The sequence below is a fragment of the Leucopleurus acutus genome, assembly GCF_964270905.1.
Source record: "Leucopleurus acutus genome assembly, chromosome: 14".
Classification (NCBI taxonomy): domain Eukaryota; kingdom Metazoa; phylum Chordata; class Mammalia; order Artiodactyla; family Delphinidae; genus Leucopleurus; species Leucopleurus acutus.
Window position 1 is genome coordinate 56052523 of NC_139156.1, and position 23028 is coordinate 56075550.

The 23028-nt window shown below is 44.5% G+C and overlaps 1 protein-coding gene across 22 annotated transcripts in view; it reads left to right on the forward strand.

Moving 5' to 3' along the window:
* The window catches only part of KCNMA1 (potassium calcium-activated channel subfamily M alpha 1), a gene marked incomplete at both ends in the record, with an annotated part of 741342 nt that overhangs the window by 585420 nt on the left and 132894 nt on the right, over positions 1-23028 (forward strand). For 14 of the 22 annotated variants that reach the window (XM_082854808.1, XM_082854823.1, XM_082854824.1 and 11 more), the window contains 3 exons: positions 4161-4229; positions 13426-13512; positions 20045-20121. In XM_082854808.1, the coding sequence (XP_082710934.1) occupies positions 4161-4229; positions 13426-13512; positions 20045-20121 (233 nt within the window). Of the gene's footprint in view, positions 1-4160; positions 4230-6544; positions 6557-13425; positions 13513-20044; positions 20122-23028 lie in introns of all 22 variants that reach the window. The other 8 variants (XM_082854819.1, XM_082854826.1, XM_082854827.1 and 5 more) reach the window with 1 other exon arrangement.

The window sequence follows — 23028 nt, forward strand, 5'->3', positions numbered from 1 at the left end:
TTCACACCAGCAAGCAATCTTTCTAGTCAAGGGGGCTGATTTAATAGCAAGAATAATTTATTTCCCTCTGGGTAGGTAGAAACAGTTGGACTCTGATTCTTAAGAGCCTTTGTTCAGGAACATTTGGGTTGAAACTACTGTGGTTAACAGATGATGCTGGCAGTAAAGAAAAAAAGAAAAAGAGGGCTTTGTATAATGTTGTCAAATTTGGTAGACCTCTACTTAATAATTATCAAGAAAGCAATCTAACTTTTTTTTTTTCCTTGAAAAAAGAAGTCATTCCTATTCCCCCGTAATTATTTTTGCAACAAGTGGCAACTTCCGGCATTGGACATACTGGGACATTTTATTTTAGAAACCAGGAATTAAATGCTTGCTAACTTATGGCTGATTTCATCCTGTTTATCACATTGTGGAAGCTACCTTGTTTCTCTCTTATACTCTACCTCATGCTAAGCCTCCTCTCTCTTTCCCACCCCAGGTCTGTGTATGTTTAAGCCATAAGAATAACTTTAAGGATTGGATGAGCAAAACCCATTTTGCTTTACCAGAAAAATGGTGTAAATGTTGCAAGTAAATATTTAATTTCAGGACATCAATTCTAAGTAGTCCAAAGGCACATCCTTTGTAACAGATCTGCAGAGGGTTCCAAGGAGAAATCGCTGTCTGTATCTTAGAATTGTACTTACCACATGTCATAGCGGATTGAAAGCAAACATTAGATTCCCAGAGCATATCACTGCTATTCCCTTCTACGCCCTTCTTTTCCTATCTGTCTGCTTCTGTCCACCAAGTTAAAAAGCATGTCGTTTCACGATGCTAGCTCACTTCCAAGCTTTCTCTGCCTAAACTAGACTTTCCTAGTTTACCACTTTATCTGTTGTGGATAATTCTAGCAACTCATGAGAGTCTGCTCCCCATTCTTTCATACATTTACTTAATCAGCATTTACTGAAAGCTTACTCCTTGCATTTTGCAAACTACCAGCGAGACAAGCATACATCTTGCCCTGAAGAAGCTCAGTGTAGAGGGCAGAGAGGCAAGTAAACAAGTAATTACCACACCCCACAGTACCCACTCCCTGTTTACTCACCTTGATCTGCCCTTCCCCCCAGAACCACAACAGAGGCTGTGCCTGAGCTGCAGCCTTAAGCCCAGCACCCTGACCTTCGCCAGTTCTCTGTGGCAGGAACTCACGAAAACCTGTGATTTTAAATAGGGAGAGATGTAGTTCTGTTTCCGGTGTAAATTGTAAATTACTCAAAATGTGTACTTCGCAGACATCCAGAGGATACTCAACTAGAGTAGGGAGTAGTAGCTTAGATGCCCATAGGGGGCAGGCAGTTAGCAACAAAGAATTAGCATGAGGAGGTCCGAGTCAGTAGGGGGTAGTCGAGAATGTGGCACATTGGAGAGCACGTGTCCCACCCAGAGGGGTAATTGCTTTGAAGGTCCAGTCCCTTTTAGCCATATGGAATGTGGTTCCAGTATGGCCATATCTGATTTATCAAGGAAAGCTGAAAAGCTCGCTTTTATATGAAATCACCTGTTGGTACCTAATTCTAGATTTTTTTTTTTTTTCTTAAATGCTGTACTGACCAAACAGAACATATCTGCATGTTGGGTTTCTGGCAACCACTTCATTTCCTTTGCTTTTATAAGAAGCATCTGTGTAGCATACTGCCTAGAGACTTGATTTCCACTTTTGACATTTCTACATGAAAATTGTTTAACCTTGAACAAGTTGTTTGATTTCCACTTTTGGCTTTTCTCCATAAAGGCCATTTAACCTTGAACAAGTCGCTTTTCCTTCTTTGGACCTCAGTCTGTTATCTGTACGAGAAGGGCAGGACCAGCCAGTCTTGAAGTGCCTGAGTCTGAAAATCTATGGTTGTGGCACTGTTTGCATGTACCGGCATACCTCTTTTTATTACACTTGGCTTTTTTGCACTTTGCAGATACTGCATTTTTTTTTTTTTTTTTTTTTTTTTTTTACAAATTGAACGTTTGTGACAACCCTATTCAAGCAACACTATCAGTGCCATTTTTCCAACAGTATTTACTCACTTCATGTCTCTGTGTCACATTTTGGTAATTCTCACAATATTTCAAACTTTTTCATGATTACTATATTTGTTATGGTGATCTGTGATCAGTGATCTTTGATGTTACTATTATAATTGTTTTGGGGTTTTTTTAGCAATAGAGTATTTTTTAATTAAGGTGTGTTCATTGATTTTTTCGACATAATGCTATTGCACACTAATAGACTATAGTGTAAACATAACTTTTATATACACTGGGAAACCAAAAACTTCACCTTACTTGCTTTATTGTGACAATTGCTTTATTGTGGTGGCCTGGACCAAACCCACAATATCGCCAAGGTCTGCCTGTGATCACTTTGTTTACATCACTCTGTCCCTCTCTTCTTAGTCCCTTTGGCCAGTGAACAAAGGCTTGTTTTAGGTCAGAGCATTCTTAAAAAGAGACTTCTGTAAGGCCATGTAGAAAAATTTTAGATATTGATTTGAAAGTTACAAAAGAGGTCTCAGATGTGCTGGTCTGCCCTGTGCTAGGTAAGGAATATGCCCAAGGCCATGTAGATTTTATTGACTTTTCTGAGTTAGGAAGCACCTTTCTTTTTCTATCTAAGTGGTAAATGATATCGTAGTAGCTAGGAGGACATAGTCCACCATTACTATGAACTGTTTCTTCCCTTCTCACCAATAGAGTCAGGTCATTAAAGCAATGAAGATCCTTGATCCCATGAACCACCAGAATCCCAAATCGGAGTGGCCATTGCTCATAGGATTTCAGCAAATCAGCATCTTCGTGATCAATGCTAAGTTAAGATCAGCCTTCTCCTCGAGTTTGGCACTTAGTTGTTATTTACATTAGAAAGCGGTTACTTAATCTGGTAATTTGTTTCAACAAATATTGCATAAGCCACCTGATAGTTTAAACAATTTAAGCTCCAGAGGTAACAGCCCCGTAAAGGGTGTGTGTTAGTGGTGCTCTGTGGAACATAAATTAAGAAGAGCATTTTTCCAGCTGTAGCTGGGTATGTGGGTTGGTGTTTCAGCAAACTGCATCATCAGCACAGAACCCAGGTCATTAGAGTCTGCTGGCAGGAATCAGAAATCTGCAAATCACTGGGAGAGCCCAAATACGCCAGGATGGAAGTGGTCCTTTGAAATCTGACTGTCTGTTTACAGCAATACAGGGGATCATGGCCTCCCAGGCAGGAATGAGCTATCGGTCTTATTCCCATTGCAGAGCTTGAGGCCTTCACCACCACCTTACCTGCAAGCAATGCATACACGGGTCCAGCGCATCTGATTGTGTCACTTTTCTATTTAGAAGCAACCCAGAGACTCCCAGTCCACTTAGAATAAGCTGCAGATTCCTTGTTGTAGCCGGCAAAGTCTTCATGATCTTGTTTCCACCTAGTTCCCTGACCTAATCACGGTCACTCTCAACTTTGCACACTCAGCTGCAGCCTCGCTGGCCTGTATGCTGGTCCTCAAACACCCCGACTTCCTTCCTACCTAAGGGGCCTTGCACTTGCTGTTTCCACTCCCTAGAAAGCCCTTTGCCCAGATCCTCTCATTGCCGGGCAGATGCGATGAGACAGCTTGGATGGAGCCAGGAGTAACAGTGCCGTCGTCATGTGCTGGGATTATTACCATCACGGAGGCTAAGGATTATTACCATCATTCTGAGCGCACAGGGGTCTGCTCAGAACAACAGCATGAGCCATTTGTACAAAAGACCGAAACGGAATCCAGATAACAGGTCCGGCTGCTCCAAATACCTCCCTCCCCCTGCAGTTAACTACCCAACCGAGTAACTAATGAATCTGGCCCAGCATAAATCCCCAGGCACAAATCCCTGCTTCAGGTCTGTGTCTAGACATCCAGACCTGAGTGCAGTTTGCACTTTGAACATTCAGCCCCTTATCACTTGTGAGAAATCAAGTTTAATGGGGAGGATGGGGAGGTGTGGCTCACATCCCCCTCCCTCTGGCACAGTGACCGTAGAATGCGGGTCCCTTGGGTAATGACCGCATCAGGAGATGGAAAGGTCGTAACAGTGTTTGTTCTGTGGCTCTGGTCGTTCTGAAGCACTGACTGCGGGGTTTCTCCGTCTCATTGCAGGCTGTGTTTTGTGAAGCTCAAGCTTCTGATGATAGCTATTGAGTACAAGTCCGCCAACCGAGAGAGCCGGTAAGTTTGCCGTGACCCAGCGGCTGGCTGACGTTTATGATGGTAAGAGTGCAGCCCGGGAACGTTCAGTCCACTTCTTTCTTACGCATTATTTATTTGTTTGGAAGCCTAATGCAACACCTGTCTGACTCGAAGGCACATTTCAAGGTGTGTTCACGTAGACATTGCCGCATCTATCCCAGACACTGCTGGGCACCCAAAGAGTATTTTTCCGGGGGAAAGGGATGAGGCATCCAGATCTCTAACCCATCATGCCAACTTACACTTTTCACCCTCTAAGTATAAAACCAGGGACAGACCCTGTCCTTAAACCCATTTTTACTGCTGTGATCAAAAAGCAGGTGGACTCTGGCCTCCTTCATAGCAGGCATGGGGCAGAGTCGTGATGGGAGTTTCCAGCTCTCTTGATAGCCAAATTACAAGCAGCCTATTGTGTACCATATGTTTCTCTCCCGGTGCAACTGAAATCCATGTGGCATGAATATCAGCTACATGTAAATTAGCCAGGAGAGCAGGGCTTGGAGGCAGGAGACCTCTTTATTTATTTTGCGCTTAATTATGTGCAAATCAGACTGATGAGGGACTGGGTCTGGTCGAAATAGATAACACCCCAGTCAATATATGAGTTTGTGCTGAAAGAAGGAAGCGTTGCATCAACAAGGAATTTTGTCGGAGTACTGTATGCATTACAGACGTAAGAGAGATGATTTTGGCTCCCCAGTTCTTATCAATAGTTTTGGAAGAGAGCTCACTGAGAAATGCTCAGGCTTGGGTCCTCTGAAAGGACAACCATGCTTTTTTCCTAGCTATGCTAAAACGTCTTCCTTTAGGTGCCCAAGGGAAGGGCGCAGATACCCTCCAACATAGCCTTAATAACTGAGCAGAGTGCAGGGCAAGACTAGAAGGTTCCCGCTATCATCATTTAAGGAGTTTTCATTATCCTGGTGAATGACTCAATAAGGCCCCAAACGTGCAATCCGTGTCTCTATGACCAACAAAACACCAAACAAACGCTGGATTGGAAGCCAGTCATTCCAATGTTCTCTGTTACCTCAACCACCAGATCAGATTGCTCACAACGTCAATCTGATCCCATGTTAAACTATTCTGAAACTCCAAATCAACCAAAAGGAAGACACAATGGTAGATTTGGTGGCCACATGGTAGACCATGGTTGTAGCCGTTAACAGCTGTTTACACAGATACACATTTTCCTTCTCTGTGGTGGCAAAGTGAAAAATAGTATTTGCAAAAAACCCAAGAGTCCTTGGCTCTTGGCCGTTCAACAGATAAGGTGGATGTTTCTGGGATTGTGGCTTGCCCATGTTGTTGCCAATACCCACCTGTACCTGTGTAGGGGAAATGTGTATCCTGGGTTTCTGCAAATGATATTCTTCATGTTGCCAAGTCAGTAAATCTTTGTGTAATTCAGTGTTCTCTCTTTATCACTTCTGTGCATCTCTTAAAAAAAAAAAAAAGTCACGATACAAGTGATCCTGAATAGCGTTTCTCCACCATGCTGGAATGATTTCATGGCAGGGGACTGCACCCTGAACCTTGACCAGCCGACTTCCACCTGCCACCTTTTGGTCACGAGGAGGGAGAGAGAAAGGCTGTTCATGGTTGGGTGTGAATCCACTGTCACCATTCTAAGAAAAATAACTCAGAGCTTTCTCTGAAGACACAATCTTTTCTTTGATGGACGTTCCCATTAATTCGCCGGATGTTTTCAACGAAGCCGGATTTATACATACAGATAGTTTTTTCAAATTTCCTTTTTCAGAAAAGGGAGGAAAGAACTTGTTTGGCTTGGTTTTGGCTTTCTGTGTGCAGCTGCCAGCTTTAATCCTCAAACGTGGCTTGGTCTCAGTGTGGAAGCACATTGGTTCTTTTGGAAAAAGGTGTGCTGGAGGGAATGTGGATCGTGCCTCTGAGAAAACACAGGACTCACACACAATATCCCTGTTAAAAAGAACTGAGTTTCTGACCTTCCTGAGATAATAGTTTGGATTTTGTTTTTCATTTAAAAATGTCCCATTTCCCTTCCTCTCCCATTTCCTAAGCGATCGGGTGTGAAAATTCGGAGAACCCTGCTTCTCTTTTCCACGCCCACCCCGTGCCTCCGACCTGTGTGAACTGCCTCCTCTGTTGCTGTTATCCCATGATACTGTTTCCATGCTTTGTTGAAAAACCTTGTTTTCACACACATCCTTCAGATAATTTGAAACAAAGGTTTTATTCCTTCTATCCTTCTGGTGTCAGTCAATTTATTATCCAATTGTTTGATTTTCAATTCTTTTCTTGTCGTTTTGCAGAAGCCGAAAGCGGTATGCTCTCTTCGTTAACTTTCCTCCCAACTTCCACCCTCCGTCTTCACATCTAACCACAGGACTAACCCTTTGCCAAGAATTCAGGAAGACAGAGATTATACATATATGTGTATATGTATATATAATCTCATTCCCTTGTCTAGTAGATACATATATATGTATATATATATGTATTTTTATATACAAACCTCTCTCCAGCCAGAGTCCATAAAAATTGAAAGTAGCATATTGCTTTTCTTGTTTGATTTGTTGATCCTTTTGGATGGCGCACTAACTTCTTTGCAGGAAACCTACACAAAAACAGAGGCCCAGTCCTGTTTTCAGTCACGGCACCACCGATGGGAACAAATGCTATTAGAGTTGACAAAGGAGGACGCTTCTCTCCAGCCCTTGGTGTCTGTCTCTGTCCTGTCCTGATGTGTCTTGGTACCATTTGTCTGCATACCACATCCACGTTCCCAGTGACCTCCTCTGCCCTGTGTCGGGTTTCCAGTGTGTAGAGCCGAATTTGTGTCCTTTTATCCACAAAACAGAGACCAAGCCCTTACACTTAACTCTTTTTCCTTATGCTAATTTTGATGATAACATTTGGCGTACTTTCTCTCTGGGCCAGTACTCAGTACAGACTTAGAACACTGCTACTGCATCTCCAGATCATCACATTTGATTTACCGAATGAGTACTGTTTATTGAGATGAACTCACCATGGCTTTCTTTCTTCCCAGTGTGTTTGGGCATATTTCTTAATATGAAGTATCTCAACTTTCACCATGTGACCTCACCCTGTTTTGCTGCTGTTTTATGTTGCATGAAGCATGACCAAATCCTCATCGATAGATTTTTTTTCAACTTTTTGGGTTAATAATTCCAATGTCGTTTTCTCGAAGACAGTACTGTCGAAAACATACTATTGAGATGCCTACTCGTTCATCTTCTCTAGAGTTGTTTTGCTCTGTGATTGTAATCACTGTCATGTGTTTGTGTTTGTAATTGTGTGTGTGTGTGTGTGTGTGTGTGTGTGTGTGTGTGTGTGTGTGTATTTGTCTGGAACTCTTTCCGAAGTCAGATTCTTCTGTGATTTTCTCGAGTAGAGGTGGCTTCCTGTCAGTTTGGTATTATTGATATGATCCAACTGCGAGAAGTTACTGCAACACTTTGCATCTTCAAAGGTCCACAGTGGTTGCACCTCTGCTGTTGGCTTTTGGTCTTTGAGTGCTTTTATCTTGTGGTGAAGGCATGTGATGTAGGCATGACTTGTCCTGAAGCGTATCAGAAAGTGACATGGCTTGCTCCCAGAACCAAATATCCAGCGTGGTCCTTCCCAAATGAACTCTCTTCCCCATCCCATGTGGCTACTCTTTTCCTTATGTGCAAAATAGATTTAAAAATGCCATTTCTAAAATGATTGAGATGGATTCAGGCTAAACAAGTCCTTGCCCCTGTCATTGGCAGACCACAGTGGCAGTCATTTGAGTGTGACCAACTGGGAGCAATCTTTATTATGCTGTCTCTGTGTCAGTGAATTGGGCTCAAATATATTGAAGCATAGACTACACACTGTGCTCTTACATATCTTCTGTAAGAAAAGTGCGTGTGTCTAGTTGTGTGGGACTCCAGCAGAATATATTTTAAAGCATAGAAGTAATGAAATGAAAAGTGTCAGAAAGGTAATAAGATTTGAGCTTTGGGGTTTCTGTAGGCTGTTCCCTAGCACGGCCCATAAACTGCAGGGCACCAATTGGGTCAAACAGAGTCCCACGCAATAGCAATCATCAGTGACCTTGTGTGGTCAGAAAGGCCACTTCGCAGTGGCATGATTCATCTGGGCACAGCGTGAGCTGAAGTTCTAGATGGTTCTTATCTTCTTGTTCTAGTTAATGAAGTCCCATTAGCTTGCTAGACACAGATATAATTACCATGTTATCAAGTACAAACTACCTTCTCATGTGAGTGATATTTTTGTAATTGCTCAGGGAATGGTACGCTACACCTATCAAAATTGGGGAGTGGGGAGGAGAGAAATTATGCACCTGTCATATTTATCCATAATGGTAAAAGTTTCCTTTAAAAAAAAATCTGTTTCCGTTGAATTACTGATTCTTGGTTGTCTCCAAAAACAGCAAACAAGTAAAGTTTATGATGATTGAAGAAGGGATAACTAGCTGTTTCCCAGTTGTTATGCATAAGTGGTGGAGAAAGGGAATAAATCATTTTGCCTCATCAAGCCCCAAATCTCCAACCTGACCAACGTTCGGCAAGAGAGACGCCATGAAATGAGTTGCAGCTTGTGAGCTGGAGCTCCCTTCCCGGAGGAACCGACAGGATGTTTCCCTGTTAGACTGAGCCCTGCTAGCAGTTTCATGTGAATGTATTTCATGTTTAGGAACTGATATTTCAGTTTCTAAGTGAGTGGTGTTTTCAATATTGAAATCAATTGTTCCAACTCCCCAAGTGACATGCCGTTTCTATCTCTGTATATTTACGTATTTATACTTGATGCACCTGGGAGATTCTTAGCTCATTTGCCAACCCCCTAGAAGAGGTGTGGTCGCTCCTTTGATAGGCCCGACTGGTAAGAGTTGCAGCTGGCTCTTTGAAAGAACAGCTGTGACTACGTTTCTCTCTATTAGAGCGGGAAAGAAGACACTTTTGGAACTGAGACCACTGCTTGTGGTTTTCATTTGTTCAACAGATAGTTGAAATGTGCCTATTGCATTCAGGGCTCTAAACTGGCTACTATGAGAAACTTGTTTACAAAAGTAAATAAAATAGGATTATGTTTTTCACTTTTTTACTTAACTATGGGTTCCCTACAGAAAATACATCTTTGTTTCATAGAGTGGATAAGGGGCCAAAGAATAAGTCTAGATACATAACTAGTTTGAGAGCAAAGGATAAAAAGAGAGAGAGAGAGAGCAAGAATCCTTGGGGAAGGGACCACACCAGCCCTTTGCCTCCAGCTGTTACTGAATGTTTTCAGTTGAAATTAACAAGGTCATAAAAGAAAGAGGGTAATTTATAGTTCCTCGAACTGAGAGAAAGTCCACCCCTGCCAAGAAGATGTCCCCATTGGAATTCTGCTAATTGATATATGGACTTTTTTCTTAGAGATTATCTTGATTCTTCACATGACACATCTTGAAGTTTATCTCTGATAAGCTAGTGAATTAGACAAAGTTGGAGCAAAAGCCTGATTTAAAGTGAGGCACAAGGAGGGAGACTTTTGGCAGCCGTAGGAGCCAAACAAACTTAACATTGGATAGTCTTTTGAGATCAAAGATCTTTGGCAAGACTTACATATTCCCATTAGAAGGTCAATAACATATTCTAAGGGTAGCAGGCATTTGGCAGGAAAAAAAGTTACTTCTGTCTAGGATCCTTATCTTTTTATATTTTGAAAGAGAGGAGGACTTACTCTATTTAAACTTTCTAGATTTGGAATGTGGATAGAAGACTCAATGCCTAAAATATCAAAAAGAGTAACATATTTCCTCAGAGCGACTTTGAAACTTAGTACCTTTACACAGGAAGTATTATATGCAAAGGTCCCCTGAAATCAGGGGCACCTGCTTCTTTACCAAACCCGTAAATCTGTGAGTGGAATCCAGCACAATGAGCTTCCTTATGCATCTAGATGTCTTTCCTTCATTGTTCTCGAGAGCTGACCTCAGTCTTTCAGTTCCCGCCCAGAGGGCTGCCTTAGCCTGATCGGTATACTGCAAATGATTCAGCCTCACATCATCACATAGAGATGACGTAAAGCCTCTCCCCCATGTCCAGAAGAGAACTAGAGGGCATCCTGAAACCCCACGGTCACTGATGTCTTTGGAGGTGCTTTCGGTACCTTAACCATCAGCCATGAGGTTTAAAGAACAGAGAGATACTCCACTGTGCAACCAGTAGGCAGTCCAAATGAGCCCATCTCCAGATGTGGCGTGGGGATAAAATGTTTCAGATACCGCGGTCGATACAGAGGTCTTTCGATGCCACTGGGATGCCTCCTAGGTAGTTTATTAGCACCAAAGACAACATGAGAGCTGTGATGCTGTGAGAGATCATCTAGCTCTTGTTTAGTTGTTGTAATTACCTGGCTTACTAGTAATAGTGACCACGTGTTAGGAACCTACTACGTGGCCCTCACTCTGCACATAGCATGTACTTTACTTCTCTTAGTGACACTTGAAGCTAGTGATTACTCACCCCATTTTACAGATGAGGAGAGTGAGGTTTATCGGCAGGTACATGCCCAAGGCCGGGACCTGAGCTCGGCTGCCCGACACAGGCACCTGCTCCCTTAACGGCAGCGAAACTGAGGTTTGAACACAAATCTGCTCTACATCAGTGCCCAGAATCTCTCCCCTCCACCACACTAACTTGACTAAAGCAAGGCTTGAAGACTGTAATAAATTATCTCAACCTGCCATCTCCGGAATGACAGTCCCGAATTCTCACTGTGTGCCAGTTCTTATTCACTGTTGCTGAAGAACAAAGGAAATGAAAAGAAACTTTCCATTGATGGGAACCATGACACAATGGGCTTGATCACTGGAGTGCAATTAATGAAGCGTATGATGTAAAAAAGGGAAACAGGGTTCTGTGCGAGGCTTGTTTCGCGCATATATGTCACCGAGACATTGATGAGTGTCAAATTTCCTCTTTTGAATTGCATTGTTAAAATCATGATAGGATTCTTTTTCACTCAGGAGCTTTTTTTACACCCTTATATGAATACACATCAAAATGTAGGCTTATCCAACTTTAAGGAATTAGTTCCTTTAAACTCCAGAGGAACCCAGAACTTTTCATGTATGTCCCTGTATATTATTCTGGAGTGTATAGTTCTTCACCCTGTAATTTTTTATCTCATTATAGACAGGGTATTTTGATAAGAAGTCCTGTGTTCCGTTCCATGGGGACAGCTAAAGTGATAATTTGGGCATTTGGGGGGCATTTTTTTGCAATAATAAATAATAAAAATAATCACTAATATGCATTGAGCTTTCTGTGCATCATCTCCCTTAATCCTCTGAAAAAAGACTGTGCTTATCTTCATCTCCGTCTCATAGGTGAGGTAATCGAGTTCTAGGAAGATTCAGTACCTTGCCCAAAGTCAGACAGCTACTGAATGGCAGGGCTGGCATTTGGACTTAATTTCTGATTGCAGAACCAGGGCACAGAAGAACTGCCATGCAGGCAAGGGGGTAGGAAATGCAAAATCCAGCATCCTGCCTCTCTACAACATTCCACTTACTTGGATTTGAAAAAGGGATCCATCTAAACTGTGAAAAAACTCTGACCCTTTTCCTCCCATGATCCTGAAAAGTCAGAGGGCTCTTAAACCAAGTGAAGAGGTGTTGCAGGGGTGATTGGGAGGTGCCTGTATGGACCTTCTGCCCATCGCAAGCTGTGCTGTTAGCATGGCCTGCTGCTTCCTGACTGGCGGGGGATCTCACTGTTGTCTGTGGTTCTAGGGCAGAACACTCAAATCTTCATGGACCCTTGCTATTATTTACTGTTAATCACAACGACGTCACAGGATTGGTTTCCCCCGTCAGGTCTTGTTATGGGTAATGATGGAACTTCTTGTGACCACAGACATTTTGCAGTAATGATCTGCTGTGAGTTCTCCGAGCAGAACAAAGGTTCATCTGCGTCCTTCCTGTCTTGCTACAGACACATCACTCTGTTGGCCACGGCACTTTTTGGTAATGGTTTTACCAGCAGTAAAAGATTACACGTTAAATACCATTCTCTGTTTTGATTGTTTTAGACAGTTGAGGACTTCCTTTAGCCTGATTCCAAACATCTATTACCTTAAACACCAGCTTTTCAGATCAAAGGGTACCTCTGTCGTATCTGGTGCTGCATTTATTTACAATGCCTCAATTCCATGTCCATTAAGCCCAAAGCCTCATCTCAGTCTCTGTGTAAGATAGCCCTGTATTCTGCTTTTGATCTGAAGACAATTAAACTTGCTTGTTTCATCCATTTATTAGATTAGGATACATTTATCTCTTCTGTCAGTCCAAACACAACTTGGTCAGCTAATCTATTTATACCACTTTGAAATAGGACAGGGTATATTTAGGTTCATACTTCCCCACAGGGGAAGTTTTTTTAGGGATAATTTGCATTCGTTTTCTAATTACAGTTGGCCCCAATGAGGATATACTAGACACATACCTTAATCAAACACTCCCATACATCTTTGTAAACAGCAGACTGGAATCATTAAGTATTTCCAACTGCTGGCATTTTTCTTTCTCATTGCTAGGGTAGGTCCAATTCTTTCTACCTAGGCTGCACATGGAATCCACTTCCATGTCCTTGTCAATGTCATGCAGATGTTCTGCTGGCTTCTGCATTGGTTACAGGTGTCCCGTACCATTCCCTGCAGTAGTATGTGTTGTGCATATTTGTATGTTTCTGTATGCATATAGGGGTCCCATTAATGCTCTGTCATCTAATGGAAAATTAGTGTAGCCGTAGCTCTATTAGACCAATAACACTCAACATTGACTGTCAACAGCAGTTTCCAAAAGGATATATTATTAGGAACTTTGCTTCAAATCAGAAGCGCATGGCAATCCCATTGTACAAACCTGACCCTAAAACGTGGATTTGCTTTGATATCTGCAACTGGGAGTATGCCAACCTGGGAACTGGGCAGCAGACCTTTATGATGGCGTTATCCAATTAAATGTGTGGGACAGTGGATGTCAGGCTGTAGACAAAATCTTTGGGGAAAGCATTAGACTAGTGGGCCCCCTATAAAGTTAACAGTACGGTGTAGCCTTCAAGGTTTTCTTCTTCAGAACACGACCTCATAACTATGTCTTCTTTCTTTGTTTTTGTTCACTGAGCAGTATATTAATTAATCCTGGAAACCACCTTAAGATCCAAGAAGGTACTTTAGGATTTTTCATCGCAAGCGATGCCAAAGAAGTTAAAAGGTAAGAGTTTATTTTCGCTTGCCTTCCTTTTTGGCTCAGACCTATGTATCTCCATCCACTGAGATATGCTTTCAGTGTGTACCGGGCCCTAACCCCAAAGCTTCTCAACATGTCTATGGGCATCAGAGGGTGCTGAATCTCAGGAAGAAGAGACTGTGCTTTCAAATGCTTCCATGGATTCCTCTTCACACAGTCAGTTCCACACCTTTGAATTAGAATAATAACATTTTAGACCTAGGAGGCCCTAGATACCTGCTCTTTCATTTTCCAGGGGAGGAAAGTGAGTCCCAGGGAGCCTAAGTGATCAACCTGATTCTTGATGACCCAGAACAACACAACATAGGATAACCGGCCCCTTGTCTAGTGCTTTTTACTTAATAGTATCCAGGCAGATTTACTCGAGAATTAACCGTTTTCTACTTTAAGTGCCACATGGAATCTCAAAAGGTTTGGATTAATTTCAGATGAAATACTAAACCGGCTGTATTTTTATTGGTGGCCTTCTAGGTAAGTGGCTGAAGCTGTCAGGTTCACTTCTTAAGCCTCTGTAGGTACAGCCCAGGATTTCACTGGCCTCAGTGTTTCATGACACTCTTATTAGTATCCGCAAACTCGTTTAAAGCAGCCCAGGAAGTCATAGGGTTTTTTGCAGAACACCATGGAATTGTTGTATTTGATTCTAGCCTGTGAACTAGGAAAAACTTACTAGTAGAAAATGTGACTCAAATGGTCAGACAGGTCACTCAGCTCAACAACAACGTTACATAAAATCTTTTAAATAAACGATGAATTGTCAAGATCTGTCGTTTTTGTATAAGCCTATTGTCTTCATTCCGTGAGCTCCTCCTCAAAGCCAGGCCTGTGCTAGGTGATCTGTGTTCTTTAATGCTACTCCTCAGAATAACCTGGTGAGGTAGGTCTTCTAAAGCTCTTCAGGCTTTGGTTTCCTCATCTGTGAAATTGGGGCAAATGGTCTGTTCAAGGCCATGCAGCATGTAAGCAAGTGGCAGAGCCCAATTAGAGCTGGTCTTTCCTTTTCTAAAACCCACGTTTTCGACCACACTTAATAATACTAGCAAATTCTTACGCAGAGTTCAATGTGCGCCTGCACTGTTCTACGCACCAGGTACCAGGTGTTGATGAACTCATTTAATCCTCTCGACAACCTCAGACAGGTACCATTACTATTCCCGTTTACATGCGAGGAAACTGAGGCACAGGTTGGTTAACTAACCCGCCCAAAGCTACACTGCTAGTGTAAAGTCAGGATTTAAAACCAGGAAGTCCCGTTCCAGAGCTTATGTTCTTAATTATTTATTTGCCAAGAGGTGAGCCTGCCACGCTGAGTACAGACCTATGAGATTTGATAACTGACACTTATTTTCTTCTTCACCCACTCTTACAAACTAGCCATACTAGTTATAGAAGCTTTTAGGACAAAATGGGGTGCAGAAGCAAAAAAAATATCCTTGAGATTGAGGAATCTAATGATTTAAATTTACTTCTGGAAATTGGGAAAGGATTGCCGTTACTCAGGTGTGGAAGAGGAAAACCTCCTCGTCTAGTTCCTGGGTCCTCACCTTTTCCAGGAGTACCCCTGAAACTGGGGTCACCTGAGAGAGGAAAGTGAGGGTAAATGAGACTGAAGCCCCCTCCAGGTCTTCTGGGAGAGAAGGTTGTGCCCCCGTCCAAACTGCGAGGCACGAAAGCTGGAAACAGCATCTCAGCACCATGTATGGGGGCTGGGAGCACAGCGGCACCATCGATCACATGTACCTCCCAGATAGCAAATATAATATGAAGCTCCCATTTGTGTAATTCTATTTCCTATTGCATCTCTCACTAATGAATGTCACAAATACCAGGCAGTCCAAAAAACAAATTACCTCCTATATTAGGGAGTGCAGTATGTCTCATTTCAGTGCTTTATGGTATTCACAAATACATGCTGACACAATCAGCCTCAACACCAGCCTGTAATTTTCCATGGTGTGTGATGTGTCAAGAGCAAATGCTGTCAGTTAGGGGATTTCGAATAGATGAAGACTGCAGGAAACCACAGAAAGGACATCGGAGGTTTGAAGGAAACTAAACAAGTTTTGTAAAAATGGAAAAGTAGATTATGATGATCTAGTATTGAGTTTTCACCCTCTGCTGCAAAAAGGCAACGGAAAAAGGTAATGGATTGTAGCTCAGAGAAACTTTCAGATGCAGTGTTTTAGGAAAAGAGGAGTGAAAGCCTCCAAGCGTTCTCATACTCCCTTCATTTATCAAATGTGTGTAGGTCACTCACTTCTGAGACCACTCTGTATTAGGTGCCAAGGAAGCAGTGGTGAACAGTGGGGAGAAGATGCTGCTCTCATGGGCTCACGTTCTGTGGGGGAGAGAACTGCAGTTTTGTTTATTCGTGGTGCAAAGAATTAATGCAGCTGCCACTGATTTAGATTGGAGGTAAGTGACGGCTGCTCTGAGGGAGAAAGATTTGAGCAGAGATGGAGGTGATGGGCAAAGAATCCATCATACAGGGATCAGAAGGGAAGAGGAGACACGGTGGGAACAATTTTGTCGTGTTCAGGGAACCTAGGGGAAGAAAGTGGGCTAGATGAGGTTAGAGGGAAAGGCAGGAGCTCGTTTCCATAGGACTTCTTACAGAGGTTGTGTTAGTATAAAATGGAGTCATGGGTGGTTTTCAGCTGGGGGTGATGTAGTCTGATTTGTGTTATTAAGAGGTGTTTCCATCTGGTGGTAGAGGATAGGATGTAGTAGGGTGGGAGGGGAGGCCAACAGACTCACGGACTAGTTCAGGTGGGACATGATAGCTTGTGTTAGATTGGTGAGTGGAGGTGGAGAGAAGTAAGAGCAATTCAGGATATATCTTAGATAGTCTGTAGGACCCACTGATGAACTGGATGTAAGAAGTGAGGGGAAGAAGAGAAATCGAAAATGGAGCCTAGATTTGGAGCTTACGCAGTTGGGGGGATGGCGGCCCCATCTTACTGATATGGGGAAGACTGGGGAAAGAGCAAGTTTGAGGTGGTAGGAAATCAAGAATTCTATTTGGACTAGGATAAGCAGGCAGCACATACTAAACATGCACACGGAGACGTCATAGAGCCAGCGGGGCCTGAGAGTCCGGCATTCTGGGAAAAGGTGAGGGCTGGAGATGGAAATTTGGGTCCTGTATCAGTGAGGGTCCTGGCGAGAAACAGATGACACACTTAAATGGGAAAAGGGAGGAGAGTTTTATGAAGGAACCATATAAAGCTGTGGGCAGAGAGTTAAGGGAAACTAACAAGGAATGGCAAAGCACCCCAGAGCCAGCAACAGAGGGGAGCCACTCTCAGCCCTGGATCTGCAGACTCAAGGGGAAGGAGGGCTATCAGAACCTGGAGAGAGAGATTGTAGTGAAGGAAAGGCTGCCTGGCGGGAGCCGTGTCCTTCAGTAGGGAAATGGCACTACTACCATTTCACGACCACCCTCCAGTCTCCTGCTGTCCCCTCCCATTGGCCAAACTACAGGAGAACCCGAGGACAAGGAGATCCTAAAGGCCAGCCTTGCAGGATGCAGATATGGTCTTGATGCTGCATGGGGCCGGGTCACCAGCTGTTTGGAGAAGGGGTGGGAGGAGAGGGAGCGGAGAGGAGGGCAGAGAGGATTGACATGGGAGGAGAAGGTACAGGGGGTGGGGGGGCATCCCGAAGAGTGTGAAAGGCCCCCAGAATCCACAGCCATGGATTTCAAGTGAGATCAGTCAGCAGAGAGGCGTGTCCTTTCCCCAGCAATGCTCAGCTGCTTGGGTGCCGGTGTGCAGTAGGGCGGGGCTTTGCCAGGTGAGCGTGAGAGGCAGAGATGCATGGGGAAGAGAATGGTGCCTGCAGAGAAGTACCACCTGGCAAAAATCAGCTGGAGCTTAGGCACTCTGCTCCCTTCAGCTGGGGGGCCGGGGGTGGTGTCTCTAGGTCACCACTCATTAACTTTACCTGTCTGGCCCTTCGAATATTTCACTTTCAGAATCCAGCTTTAATTCATGAAGTAATCATACTTTGTCTTTTCAATAGTCTCTTCAGATTCATCATCCTCTTGCTATCTCTTTAGTAAAGATGTGTTAAGACCTTGGACTCTGGCACTAGACTCTGTGGATTTGAATCCTGGCTCTGCCACTCGTAGCTGTGTGCCCTTGGGCAGGCCACTTAACCTCTCTGTGCTTCAGTCTCCTTATCTGTAAAACAGAGATAACAGTATCTCCTTCAAAGGATTGTTCGAGGATCAAATATGTTAATGCTTGTAAAATGCTTAGAACAGCTCCTGGCCTATAATCTGTGCTCTATAAATGCTAGCTGTTATTTTTGTTACAATTATTATTACGTGTAGCATCAAATGGGGGAGAAAATGGCCAAAGGAAGTGGAAGCAAAATCACTTCCTCCTTTCCTGTCCTTCCCCTTTCAGGGCAGGTCATCACTGATTGGGTTCTTAGCCACATTGTCACTCAGACAAGCAGTCAGCTACCTTTCCTTTTTTGCAAGATGGATAAGAACTGGCATTTAAGTAGTGGATGAGCTGATAGGGTGGGAAGAACTTTGGGCTTGGATTTAGAAGTCCTGGAGTCGGCCAAGGTCCAGACAGAATGACTTTGGGCAGGTCACAACAACCTCCTCGATTTACAGATGAGGAAGGACGGTGAGTCCCAGGGACTTTGACTGCAAGGTCTGCAAGACCTCTCCCAGATCGCAGAGTCTTAATGTTGGTTCCCAACCGGTGCCAGCCATAAGTGAAGTCCTGTGAGAAAGCAAAAGGAACCAAGAATAAAATGGTCAAGAATTGTGTTTATTTCTTTATAGCCCAGGTCAAGGAAAGACTATGTTTATCCCTGGCATTCAGTTGCATGTTGGGAATGGTGAAGGTGGTGAGCCAAGGATTTTGTTAATGCCCTTATCCAGAGGGCTGTTCCAATGAATTTTATCACAGTATCCCCCAGTTTTGAAAGGACATAGGCCCCCAGTGCGATTCTTCTAGGCCCTGTGCATTTTATTTTGTTCCATTTATTCCTGTGCATTTTATTTTTAATTAATTAATTAACGTATTTATTTATTTATTTTTGGCTGCATTGGGTCTTCGTTGCTGGGCGCGGGCTTTCTCTAGTTGCAGCGAGCGGGGTCTGCTCTTCATTGTGGTGCGCGGGCTTCTCATTGCGGTGGCTTCTCCTGTTACAGAGCACGGGCTCTAGAGCACAGGCTCAGTAGTTGTGGCACACGGGCTTAGTTGCTCCGCGGCATGAGGGATCTTCCCGGACCAGGGATCGAACCTGTGTCCCCTGCATTGGCAGGCAGATTCTTAACCACTGTGCCACCAGGGAAGTCCCTATTCCTGTGCATTTTAAATAGTGCTCCGGGGCTTCCCTGGTGGCGCAGTGGTTGAGAATCTGCCTGCCAGTGCAGGGGACACGGGTTCGAGCCCTGGTCTGGGAAGGTCCCACATGCCGCGGAGCAACTAGGCCCGTGCGCCACAACCACTGAGCCTGCGCGTCTGGAGCCTGTGCTCCGCAACAAGAGAGGCCGCGACAGTGAGAGGGCCGCGCACCACGATGAAGAGCGGCCCCCGCTTGCCACAACTAGAGAAAGCCCTCGCACAGAAACGAAGACCCAACACAGCCAAAAATAAATAAATAAATAAATAAATAAACAGTGCTCCAATGACCTTGTTTTGCCTCATCCAGAATATCTCCGACAGCCAATAGACCTTGTAATCATATATTAACATTTGAGTCACAGGAGAGGATTTTCTTGTTGGTTGCTTGCTCTGGGTCTCCTCCTATCCAGCCCAATCCTATAATACCCTCTGCCCACCCCATCCAAAGGGTCACATGAGCTGTGCTCCTTCATAAGAAGAAAACCTTCAGTGATGATGTGTTCTCAGGCCTGGATGGTATGGGAGTGAGTCCAGCCAGTTTGGGAGTAAATACAGGCTATGATACCCCAGAAGGAATTTGACAGAGGGCCCCTTTGACTCTCCCTTTCCACCTTCCTCCTCAACCTCTCTCGCTCTGGCTGACAAGAGAAGGTGCTTTCCAAGTGAGTAGGCTAATGTTTTTATTTGACTGAGGAATGTCACCCTTGTGCCCCTTTAATACCTATTTGACCAGACGGTGAGGATGTCGGAGATGTATTTAACTTCCCGCCAAGGGCCCAGAGCTGGTTGCCCACGTGTTCTGACGAGCAGCATTTAGAGCTGTTCTCCAAAATGAAAGAGGAGCGAGCAGATGTGGTGTGTCACGTCAGCAATCTCTCTCCCAGCTCCTTTTCAAATAAAAGTTTATGAAGAGAAGCACTAACTCAAATCGCAGAATCCTATGTTTGAAATAAATGGTCTCGCAACAAACATTTCCGTCTGTAAACGTCTAAACCTTTCAGAAGATTAAAGGAAATTAGTGCTGGCGTGTTTCATTAATTTGGCACCATGGTGGAGGAAATGTGGTCCTCATTTCACTTGGGTGGATTATGAATCGTGTCAGTTTTTCCATTCTTTTCCTCCAGGGCATTTTTTTACTGCAAGGCCTGTCATGATGACATCACGGATCCCAAAAGAATAAAAAAATGTGGCTGCAAACGGCGTAAGTAGTGTTTCTTTCCCCCTTCCCTCCCTCTTTCCTTCCTTTTTTCCCCAAATTCATTTCCCTTCTCCTTTCCCTTTTAAAGAAACACTGAACATCAAGAGCGTTCTTGAATACGTTTATGTTTCACCCTGCAGTTTAAAGAGACATGAAATTAATACCTGTCCTCACTTGATCAGAGCAGAGGATGGAAAATCACCACCATCAACACCTCGGCGTGAGCCTCATGCCTAACCCCACTTCTTGACTCTGAAGGGATGCCTAGGTAGATGTGTCCAGTCAAACAGAGCAAACGCAGTGTATGAGAAGGAGGGCAGCCAAGGCCCTGGAGGAGGGAGTGGTTTTGCATAGTGATTTCCGGTGGATGGGAGGCTGTCAAGTGTAAAGATGGCCGTGCTAGGGCTGACGGGAAACTGGGTCTGAGGATTCGGTCTCCCAAATGGGAGCTGACTCTCTTTGCATTTGGGATTCCTGCCAGTTTGGGTACCAAAGGCCAGAGTTTTCCACTGTGATACCCTCAGACTGGCCCAAGGAAGGAACTTGGTCATCACCAATGGGCTTTATTTGCCATTGCCCCGGTGACCAACCTCAAACACCATTGCTCTTTGGGGTAGACTAGATTGGGCTTGATAGCTCCTGACATATCGTCTCAGACTCCTTACAAAGCAGCTTGCCACTGGGACTTCTTGAGAAAGATATGGTAAATCAGGAATGGTGGATGGTGAGCTCTCGAAAAACTAGGGCTTAAAGTGAGGTTTGCAGTCGTTCTGTTGCATTGCCTAATAGAATTTGTTCACAGCCCCGGAGAAAACAACGATAGTGATGCCTTCCTTCCCATGGTGATTTAATGTTTCCAGAGCTCTTTATGATCATTATTTTTGTTGTTCCTCCCCATAACCCTGCGTATCTGGCAGGTGGTGTTATTAACCCCATTTTACAAAAAGAGGAAACTGAGGCTCCAAGTCTCGTGGGAGGATGAGATTGCTGAGGGTCACACAGATCCAACAGACAGGGGTTCAGGCTCACCCGAAGGCTTCTCTTGGTGCCGTGCCCTCGTCTTTTTTCTAAGAGAGAAGGTCAAGGTGGGTGAAATTGGGTCTGATGAGTAAGAACCCAACTATAAAGGATCACCCCATAAAATACTTTTTCTCAAGCACACACCAGACAGAAGAGCACCATTCCTGAGGTACGCTGACCAGAGCAAGAGGTTCTTTCACAGAAGCCGTAAAGGGGAGCACAGGAAATAACAAAATCGGTGAGACGTAAACACCACTCTGCTGGAGCATGGAGGAGGCCCTCAGCCTCGTGGGCAAATACCCAGAGAAACACTCTTGGTCTAGAGCAGTCTCGGTAGAAATCTTCTTGGGCTGGTTCCCAAGCTTGGGGCAGCTTAGGTCCACTGTTCTGCTCCCCCTTCTCCACTGACTGAACACACATGGCCCCCTCCACCCAGCTCTGACACCTCACCAAAATGAGTATCCATGCGTCAGGACAGGAACCTCTGACTTCTTGGGGCCTAAGAACTCTCCAGTTCCGACAACCTACCAGGAAGGGCGTCCAAGGGCCTATAGAGGCACAGAACAAACTCACTCCCCAACCAATCCCCCAAACTCCGTAACTCAAAAGGCCCTTCTCACCAGGCAGTGCTCCCGGCCCAGCTCAGTTATCTGTAAACACAGACACACAGCTCAGCTGACCAGGCATCACCCAGCTCACTTCCATCAGAAGGAACACAACATCCCAAGGCAGAAGTACGTGAGAGAGAGTAACAAATACAAGAGGATGGACCCATGTCAGAAAACACTTGTAGTGGAGAGGGTTGGGGACTGTAGGAGAGTATTGAGGCCCATGACCCTCGACCAGATACTTGCCCGAGAAGCTGGCCCCGTGGGGGTATCAGTGAAACGACAAGGCTGCTTTCACGTGGCGATCAGTCATTCACATGTGTTCGAGTGCCTTCTTTGTGCAAGGCGCTCTTCTGGGTGCTAGGGATGGAGCAGTGAACGAGATAGGCCCTGCCCTCCCGAAGCCTTCACTCTAGTGAATGGAGGCAGGCAATGATCACAGCAATAATTAAATGCCTTCAGACAGAGACAAGTGCTCTGAAGAGAGAGGAGACTGCCTGAGGGTGTGAGGGACCTGGTAGGGTTGCTGCTTTAGCTAGAGAGGTGACACTGAAGCTGAGACTCAGTCCAGGTAGAGAGAAGAGCAAGGGCAAAGGTAGGGATAAGTTAGTGGTGTTTGAGGTAAGGCAGGAAGGCCAGTGGGGCTGGTGGGATTGGGGAGAGGGTGGTAGGAGACGAGGTCAAAAAGGCAGGCAGGGGCCATGGGAAGAAACGGGGTTTTGGTGTTACGATAAATACAGCCATTGGAAGAGTTTAAACAAGTTAATGACATCATCAGTTCTTATTTTAAAGGGTCTCCCTGGTGACGGGACAGAGAACAGGCTCTAGGGAGGCACGAGTGGAAACGGCAGGAGGAAGAGTGAGCATCTCTGACTCCTGCTCTGATGCTGGAATGTTCCTCACAGGGCACTCTCTATAGTAGAACCCAGCAGACTGATTTTGAAGTCCCTAGAAATGAGGATTTGGCCTCTAGGATATTTTTCCATCTTGGTTCCAGGCAAACAAACGGCAGCTGACTTTAACTTCGTCCTGGAGAGAGAGGCACGTAATTGCTTGAAATAATTCTGCTCTCCTCATTACCTTTAACGTTGGTGCAGCTAGTGAATCGAATGATCTCCCATCCTGCGCAGCACAGATTGCTACAAAAGGACTGTCCCTGCAAAGCCAAGCCAGTGTGACAGGGCCTTGATCTCTCTCTCTGCACCCCTCTCCCCTCCGTGGGCTCCTTGTCTCATAGACGCCCTCGGCTGTGAGGTTAATGTTTGATAACAATCAGAATTGT